General features: G+C 44.1%; 1 protein-coding gene across 1 annotated transcript; it reads right to left on the bottom strand.

Moving 5' to 3' along the window:
- Positions 1-969: 969 nt before the first annotated feature.
- SOSTDC1 (sclerostin domain containing 1) lies at positions 970-4892 on the bottom strand. The gene is made up of 2 exons (XM_027450890.3): positions 4202-4892; positions 970-2301 (listed from the first exon to the last, which is right to left on the bottom strand). Exons 1-2 carry the CDS (start codon positions 4404-4406, stop codon positions 1886-1888), a joined length of 621 nt encoding a protein of 206 aa, XP_027306691.1. The 5' UTR covers positions 4407-4892; the 3' UTR covers positions 970-1885.
- Between the last annotated feature and the right edge of the window lie 3883 nt (positions 4893-8775).

The raw sequence follows: 8775 nt of genomic DNA, 5'->3' as shown, positions 1-8775 counted from the left end.
ATTTATAAATGGTCTCTGATCTCATCATTCTTACAGTTTCATGATCATAGAAAAAACTTGAAGCAACTAGGTCATTGATGTATTTTTTTTAACTGTACCACCCTGTATATACCTTTAAATGAAGAAAGTATCTATCTTTGCACATGTAGCAGATTTTTAAGAGAATTCTTTAAAGTAGCTTTGAGGAAAAAACATTAAATTTTGTCATTAAAAGTTAAGATCCAATAAGTCAAGCAGCAGCAATGAGTTTCAAACAGTTTCTATTTACAACCGAGGAAGATCTGAGCTAAGAACTTCATGATGAATCCTTTGAAATTAAAATGCAAGATTGAATGAGAAAACAACAAGAAGGTTAAAGGGAACTCATGTGACACCTTATTATTAGGCAAGACTTTTCATTATCCTCTGTTGTTGTCTTATCTTTGGGTGCAAACAGGGTGTAAAAGTTAATCATTTATGAACAGCAGTGTCCTGTGATGAAATCGTGCCCATATTACCTCAATATAGTTTGAAAGATTAAGACCAGATGATTCATGGACTATGTGTTGAAAAGTAGGTTGTTTTCTATATATTTCCTGACATGTCCTGTAATGATCTGTGGGTAATGTGCAGGACTGTATTGGCTGCATGGGAAAGATTAAGCTGACTGTTATTTTTACCATTTGTCTTTGACTTGATCATCATCTTTAGTGTAAAAAAATGTGGTGTTTTACTAGCTTGTAAAACTTCCCAAATACACATTTCTTCTGCAATGTACAACTTGAGAATTGTTAAATATGAACCTAGTTTGGACTGTTAATAAGCACCATCTGTTCAGTCGTGAACGATTGTTACATCCAAAAAGAATCTACAGAAATATTATTTTTATATTAAATGTCATGAATAGATTTTCTTTGAGCAGATGTTCTCCCGCTTTTTAAGATTAACTGATTAAAACGTGTATATTTTCATACATACAGCCAGACAATACAGTTTCTTAGCAGTATTTATTTTTGTACAAAAAAAAAAAAGAGAAACAAATTAATTTGAAAGGAAGTCATATCTGTCTTTTGATTGCACACTTTTAAACAAAAATAATACAGAGTGGAGGATAAAAAAAAAACATTTTTTAATTTGCAACTTCAAAATAACATCTACGTCTATGAATGTTCAAAATGAAAATATATAAACCAAGAATGCTAAAACATCTATTTTACATTATCTACAAAATGTATGTTCTAATCCAGCCACAAATCATAGGAAAATACTTTGATACATGAGAAAAGCTATAAACATAGGAACATTTTGAAAGGAAATAATACACATAAAAGCTCATTAAATAATTACAACAACAAATAAATAGTTTGTTCAGCTTTACTTTTTGATTGCTGCCATGCATATTTTAATTTTTGGTATACTGAGATAAAAGAAAGGTGAGCATGCAAGGCATTTTTTTAAGAATGAATCTGAAAGCAGATACTAGGTGTTGTATTTTAAGCTGTTGTCAGAAGTTCATAAAACATGATAGAGAAGGCAACAGACGTGATAATTAACTGTTCTCATGAAAACACACAACAGAGCATCTTTTTACAAAATAGACTTCAGTGAATATTCGTGGCAACTTTTCTTTGCCTCCATGGCAGGAGAAAATGTCGAAGTTTAAAGTGTGGGTTTGGAAGGCGTGTATTATTCCCCATCTTGAGCACTTGGAAAATCACCCAAATCGTCCATATGCTGAGAATGCCCCTTTTGGTTTTGGTCAAAGCAATAAGCGTGCAGCATCAGCTGAGAGCACAGCAATGGCAGACTTGTCTTTAAGCAGTCAGAACTGTAAAGCAAACGGTTACAGGTGAGTTCAGTTTTGGCAGGAGGAGCAAGAGATGAGAGAGGAGAGAATGTCTGACTTCTAACTTGTACTGTGTTTGCTGGATTTACTGGCTCTTTTTCTCTCTTTGTGATGCTGGATGGGCTTTGCTTGAGAGGTTCCCTCAAAGTTGTGGCTGGACTCATTGTGCTGCCTGGTGTAGCGTTTACACTTGCAGGCCGTGACCACAGTTATTTTGTAGGTTCTTATACTTCCATCCTGGCACTGCAGCTGGATCCTCTGGGTGCGAGTTTTGTCGTTGACGCATCTCCACTCCTGCGAGCTCCGCCTGCTCCAGTACTTGGTTCCATAGCCTCCTCCAATCCAGTTGGGGAGCAGCGGCAAAGGGAGGCATTCACCAGCACACACCAGCTCCTTCAGGGGGTTGATGCTGGTGCACTGGCCATCTGAAATGTACTTGGTGGATCTCAGCTCCCGGCAACCAACTTGAACCCGATCTGCAGAGTGCACAGAAGGACAGACACTGAGATTCGGAATGCAAACATCTCCTTAAACAGACATTTTCACATGAACAAGAGGCATTTTGCAGAAGTTGAAGGAGGCTTTAATCTGTGTGGGACATCTTTTTACTGTTGTGTCCCCCAACACAAGGGCCTCAAGCACTGATGATATCTCTGGGTACAGCTTAAAGGAATGGTAAGGATACGCACTTCAGCAGTTGTGGGAGAAGAGGCACTTTCATTCTCTATCCTTCTTCACAGGGACATACCTTTCAGAAGAGAAAAAATGCCCCAAGGGAAGAAATGTTTCCTGCTTGTTCTAAGTCTAGGAACTTGCTCTGTGATGTTTACAACAATTATGTTGGATCATTAGCAAGGGGGAAAACAGTGCATTGGAAACTGTTTATATGTGTTTAAATTAATTTAAAATATTATGTTTCTTGTCCTTTCACGGTTACAGCGGACTGAGTGTCCCATGAGCACTGATGCTCTGAACACAGAGGTTGTGAGAGTGATAACAGCTCAAGTTTCCAGGGAATGGTGTTCTGCGTACAGTTTGAATGACTGGCAGGAGCAATTTCTGAGTGGCTGTTCTGCCTTCAGAGCAGAAGGCATCTGCCTGGTTGTAGTAATCTCTACGCTATGTGTAACATAGAGGATCCTGCAAATTCTCTCGGGCAACTGACATAGAAGGAAAATGCAGAGCTTCTAACACAGGCGTGTTTGTACCCGTCTGTGTGCAGCTCTGCACCCTGCAATAAACACAACTGTTTATTTCAGTAATTACACTTTGAAATAAACGCCCACAGCGCGCTTAATTTTAATAAGCAATCTTTACTGGCTACGCTCTCCCTCTTTCTGCAGGACAATTACGACGCAGATTCTACACACAATGCAATTAACTAACGCCTTTAAAACACAAGTAATTACCAGAAACGTTTCAGAGTGAATCATGAGAGGCTTTGAAGGTCCATCTGCATATCACAGCTACAGGCTGCTTCTGTTGGCTTTTGGGGAAGCCAGGTGGGAACGGGGACATGGAGTTAAGGCCACCCGTCCCCTGTGCCTCAGGGTGGGCAGCTCTGCGGGGCGACCTGAGGGGCTGGTCCCGCCTGACTTGCGGATGAAATTCAAGTTTCCCTTCCCTCAGCTGCACTCAGGAATGTACCTGGGAGCAGCCGGTGGCGGATCCGAGTTTGTCTCCCCTGTTTTTACGTCTCTCCTGGCTCAGCTTTTCCCCAGTGACAGCTCGGTGACAGGGAATTAGCTGCTGGCTGCCCCGGCCACCTGGCCGTGAGGGGCCCTTCCCCCGGCACCTGGCGTGGCTCCGCGCTGTGGGGGCCGCTTCGTGCCCTCCCTTTCCAGGGCTGCCTCTATTTTTATCGCCTCGCTGTGGGTGGGTCGGGTGCTTGTTTGGATTTTCTTTCATTTTAGGGAGGCGGTCAGGGAAGGAGCAGATAAAGTCAGCGGGAGGTTCCCAGCTCCCCGCGCATCTGACACAGGTACATAAAACCCGGGAGGAAGCTACGGGAGGCAAGTCGGAGCAGGGCTCCCAGGTAAATGCCGAGCTCATTTGTTTACCCCCGCTGGAGGTGTAAAGCAGGTAGGCGCTCCAGCAGGAAGCAAAACCAAAGAGCGGGAAGAGAAATGGGAGGTTTGGCCGTCCTGCCTCTGAGAGCAGCCCCCACAGCCCGCTGAGCCGGGCCGGGGGGCGCTTCCCATCCCCTCCCCGGGGACAGCCGGGGGCAGGAGGGGAGCCGGCAGCAACCCCCGGGGGACAGCCGGCAGCGTCCCCCCGCCACCTTCCTTCACCCCCGGCGGCTCTCCCCCCGGCAGCACCCCGCAAGAGAGGGGTCGGCGGGTGGGCGGACGGACGGACGGACGGACGGATACTCACTGCCGCGCTCGGGCGCCGTGCCCGCGTAGTGCCGGCCGCCGTTGCGGGCCTGGTTCAGCGTGCTGTTGCTGCCGGGGCTCGCCGGAGCGGGTTTGACGACGTGCGAGTAAAGGATCTCGGTGGCATCGTTCTTGAAAGCCGAGAAGCTTTTGGCGAAGATGCAAGCGAGCAGCAAGGCGGAGAAGTGCACGGCAGGGAGCAGCATGGCTGGGGCGGTCTCCGAGGGAGCCCGGTGAAAGGTTTCTCCGCTGCTGCTTCCCGGGAACTCTGCAGTCGCTCTTGGACGTTTCCCTTATATATTCAGAGAGGCTTGGCATCCGTTCAGGTGTAAAGTTGTGGAGAGCTTCAGAATGAAAAGCCACAAAAGGGGCGGGATCCCTACAGCAGCCTGCGAAGACCTCTTCCCAATGGGAGCGGGCAGCGAGCAGAGGAGGGGCTGGATGCTGGGTGCTGGGTCCTGGGTGCTGGGTCCTGGGTGCTGGGAGCCCTCCTTGGGCTCCGAGGGCATCCCAAAACCCGGGAACCACGCCGGGCACTTCGGCTTCATGTCCCTGGCACTAAGGGGCACAAGGAGCCTCTGTGGCTCCTGCCATGCCAAGTCCCTTCCCCTCCTTGCCAGGGCGCCCCTCAGAAAAACTTGCCCGTGCCGTGAGGATGCAGAAGTTTGCGGATCTTGCAGGAAAGCCCTAGTAACACAAAGGCTGTCTGCTATATGCCAAGATGGCTTTAAAAAAATTATAGTGAATAATTTAAAGTTGCCTCTAGATGTTTTAAATTATGCAGCTTTGATCAAATGAGTGGAGCACTGCTGGAGAAACTACTTGTTTTAGGGGAATATTCTCTCCCTGGTGTGCACAGCTACAAGTATGTATTTCTGGATCACCACGCATAAAAGCATCTCCTCTAGGCTCCTTAGCACAAAATGTCCATATTCATAGCCTCTCACTATGCTCATTCACCAAACTCGTCTTTTTTAGTTTTGCACATTGCCTAGAGCATTTTTGTATTTTAAATGTATTATTTCATGTAATAAAGAAAACAAAGAGGGAAGAATAGTCCTTATTTTGGCATGTGCTTTTATTGTGTCACACACTTACTTGATTTTCCATAAAATTACATGGCCCAAATCCAAACGCTAGTGTAAATTGAGATGCTGTCAGTAGGCCAATGCTTGTTTGCATCGGTGGTGAACGTTCTGTAGATTTTCATTATAAATAAAACAACTGTGATCAACACTGAAAGCTATAGTGTTCCAATTAAAAGGAAACGTTTTCCTTGGGAGAAAGCACAGCCATGCGGGAGGTGACATCATGTAAAGATTAGCCTCCAGTCTCAAAGCCTTTGTAACTGAGTTGATATCTGTAGAGTCATGCTGGATTTTATTTGAAAGCAGAGCTGGAATACAGATCAGTTACCTCTGCTGACAAGGTCAAAACCCCAGAAATTGAGAGAAGACAGGTTTGTTTCATCCTAGTCACAAGCAGACATTCGTCTGTATCAGCACCATTTCCCTCTTGTGCTGCTGAGAAAGTTACTGTGGGCTTCAGCTGGAGGAAGGACGGATCCTCAGCCAGGACCCAACTGATAGCCTCTGCTTAAAAGACACAGGAAAAACAGGAGTGGTGCAAGGTGAAGTGAGTTTTTCTGGTGGAGCTGTGTGTGGGGAAGTGAGTTGATTGCCTGCATCTATTATGAGTAGCCCAACCCAGTTCTGGAATAACAAGAATGTTGCAAGGCAGAGTGAGATCTTTCAGCGGGGCAGTGCACGGAGGAGTGGGATCAGTACTAACCCCTGACAAAGCTCCGAGCTCCACTCTCGTGGAATGCCTTATTTAACCACAGAAGTGAAGGTGTACATTTTACCTTTCCTGTAAAATAAAGTAGAAAATGAAAGCTTCTAAGCAAATTGTCAGAGAAGATAAGTACGTTACAGAACCATTAATATTTGACCATTATTCTCCTTCAGCAGCAGCTAACCAAAGGTCTACTTTGCCTCTGTTCAAGTCCTACCTATTTTTTTCTCATATTCAGAGCTTCACGCATCTCACCTTCCCTGTAGGATAGTCTCTGAGCTGAACTGGCCCAATACAATTAAAAACCTGGAACCCATTTTCCAGTTCTCCACAGTTCCTGTCGATATTAGTCAGGGGACCTCTTCCTAGTTAGACAGATTTTCCCACATTACACAAGACTTGGTAAAGTCAGAGGTTTCCTTGGGAGATGCTTCCTTTGAAATAAGGCACGCAATCTTCTCACAAGAAAAATGTATGGGAGCTTGGATTGCCTGTAGGACTGAGCCTGCAAGGAGCTTGCTGAGCCTTAACCTTTCCATCTTTCAGTGAAAGCTAAAATCCGTCCTTTCAAATTTGGGCTATAGGAAACCATTAAGTTTGTCACATGCTTCTCTTGGCCTCATCACTCAGAGAAGGAAGACCTCAGGACAAGCCTCTTACAGCCGTCGTAAAAGAAAAATTGGTCCTGAATTTGTCATAAGAAAGATAGCACAGATTACCTTGCTACCTTGTTTTTCTGTGAGCTAGTAGTTTGTAGACATTTTGATTTCATTTGCATTTTCCACTTATTACAAATATTGTATGAAAATCTCATGATTTTGGTACTTCTGGCAGCGCTGTCAGCCTCCCTGCTTTGAGAGGTAAGCAGGCTTCCGAGGATTTTCTCAGTCAATTGACTTTATCCTTTCTGTTGTCAAATCTGGAGTTTGCAGTCTTTTGCTTTGGCTAAGTTTTCCTGAAAGAGATTAGGAGTCACACGAGGGAAAGGGATGCTGGTCAGTCAGATTTTGTTATTCTTCCTGAGCAAACCTCACAATCAAAAGGTGTTCCCTAAAGCTCAGCTCAGAACGGGTTCCTAGACATAAAGTGATTTCTGCTACCTTTACTCAGAAGGTTGTGATGAGTTCTCAGGGGTGAGGGCTGTAAGTTGCCTATGCCTTCGTGGCCTCAAAAACAGACAAATACAGTGCATAGTCTGCCCTTATTCTAGTCAGATTCAGTGGATTGTGTGGAACATTGCTCTGTGCTTAATCTGTAATATTGGCCATAAGGAATATATTACACAAGGTCTTTGAAGTCTGTACTGGCTTCCTTTTTGCCTCTGGGCATAACTCAGGATGTTCTTATTGATCTATAAAACCCTATATGCTTTGAGTCGTAAGCAATAAATTCTCTTTCCTTTATCTGCCATTATGACACTTAAGATCAGCCAGGGCACATTGACTGTATCTGCGTCTCGAGGGTTGAGTGCTCAGAGTGGAGGGCACAGGGGCTGGATTTCACTGCTCTCAAGGATCTCTGAGAGATCCCTGAGAGATCCCTGAGCCCATTCTGCTGCTTGGCGTGGCTGCCCACAGCCCCCTGTTTATTCAGATCCTCATAAGGTGGCTGTTGGGAAAGCTCAGGGAAGAAATCTGTTAACCAGATTAATTTAAATGTTTGTACATGTACCCAGGGATGAGGTGGTACAATTTAACTATGTGGGGTGGGTAGTGGTTTTGTGTGTGTGTGTGTGTGTGTGTGTATTTGTTTGTTTATTTGTTTGTTTGTTTGTTTTTGTTTTCCTGCTTAACTTCTTCTTGTATCTTAACAGCCTTGCTTCTAATGGACCTAAATATAGTAGTAAAGCCATCCATCACTCTTCACAGAGAATGGTATCCAGAGGTATCTGCACCTTCAGTCGTGCTTTTGTCATTTTCTGTGATGCAGAAACACACACTTGTCTCCCTGTATGCAGAATACATTGTGTGCAATACATATGCTATGTAAGGGTCCCAGAAGAGAATTCCCTTCTTCATAGATGACTCCATGGTCATTCGTATGCCTGTCAGGATCCCATCCTTCGTGTTTCTGAGGCATTATAATGATGTCCAAAGGGCAAAGTTTTGTGCAGAGTGCACACACCTGTCGAGCAGCACAGAACAGCCACAGGGAACAGAAGGGTATGCATGGACAAGTACAAATGACTTCCAGGGAGCCTCATCCTTGCAATCCATGTGATTGCTGATCACACACAAAATAAGAAGGATTTTCCAATTTTTCCTAATTTTGGACCTGCCCATTTTAAATAATGACAGGAGAGGGCCTGGATTAGAATGAAGGCTGCATGGAAAGATAGGAATAAAATTCATTTTTGTATTTTTATTGTTCGTCCCAAAGAGAAGACCATTAGAGCACTACACTTCTGACTTGTTTCCAAAGTACAGGCTCAGATAAATGACTGCAAAAAAAAGAGAGTGATGTTTATTACTTTGCACCTTAAAACAGAAATGACTGTCAGGCTATTTTCTGTTAAGCAATAAGCATATTAGTAATGTACTTCAAAGCAGCACAAAATGTGATTTGGAGCATGATAAGAGAACTTGTCTGAAAGTGAGGTAAAATTGTAATAAATGTAACTGTTGAGAACTTGTAAGCTGTTGTGCAACAAGTTAGCATACTTCTAAAACTCACACAGAAAACATGTTAGGGAGATACCCCCACCCGCAAATTCCCAAACCAAAGATTTTTTGAATACTGAGTTTTTAAAAAATTAACTGTCCATTTAAAATTTTCTCATTA

This window comes from Anas platyrhynchos, chromosome 2 (genome assembly GCF_047663525.1).
Source record: "Anas platyrhynchos isolate ZD024472 breed Pekin duck chromosome 2, IASCAAS_PekinDuck_T2T, whole genome shotgun sequence".
Classification (NCBI taxonomy): Eukaryota; Metazoa; Chordata; class Aves; order Anseriformes; family Anatidae; genus Anas; species Anas platyrhynchos.
This window is presented reverse-complemented; position numbering and strand designations above follow the sequence as displayed.

What these genes read in the sequence shown, in the direction of transcription:
- SOSTDC1 (XM_027450890.3), bottom strand. Translation starts at nt 4,406, where the DNA reads ATGCTGCTCCCTGCCGTGCACTTCTCCGCCTTGCTGCTCGCTTGCATC. An exon ending in CACGGCGCCCGAGCGCGGCA is followed by an intron (nt 2,302 to 4,201) that starts GTGAGTATCCGT and finishes TGCACTCTGCAG; the next exon opens with ATCGGGTTCAAGTTGGTTGC.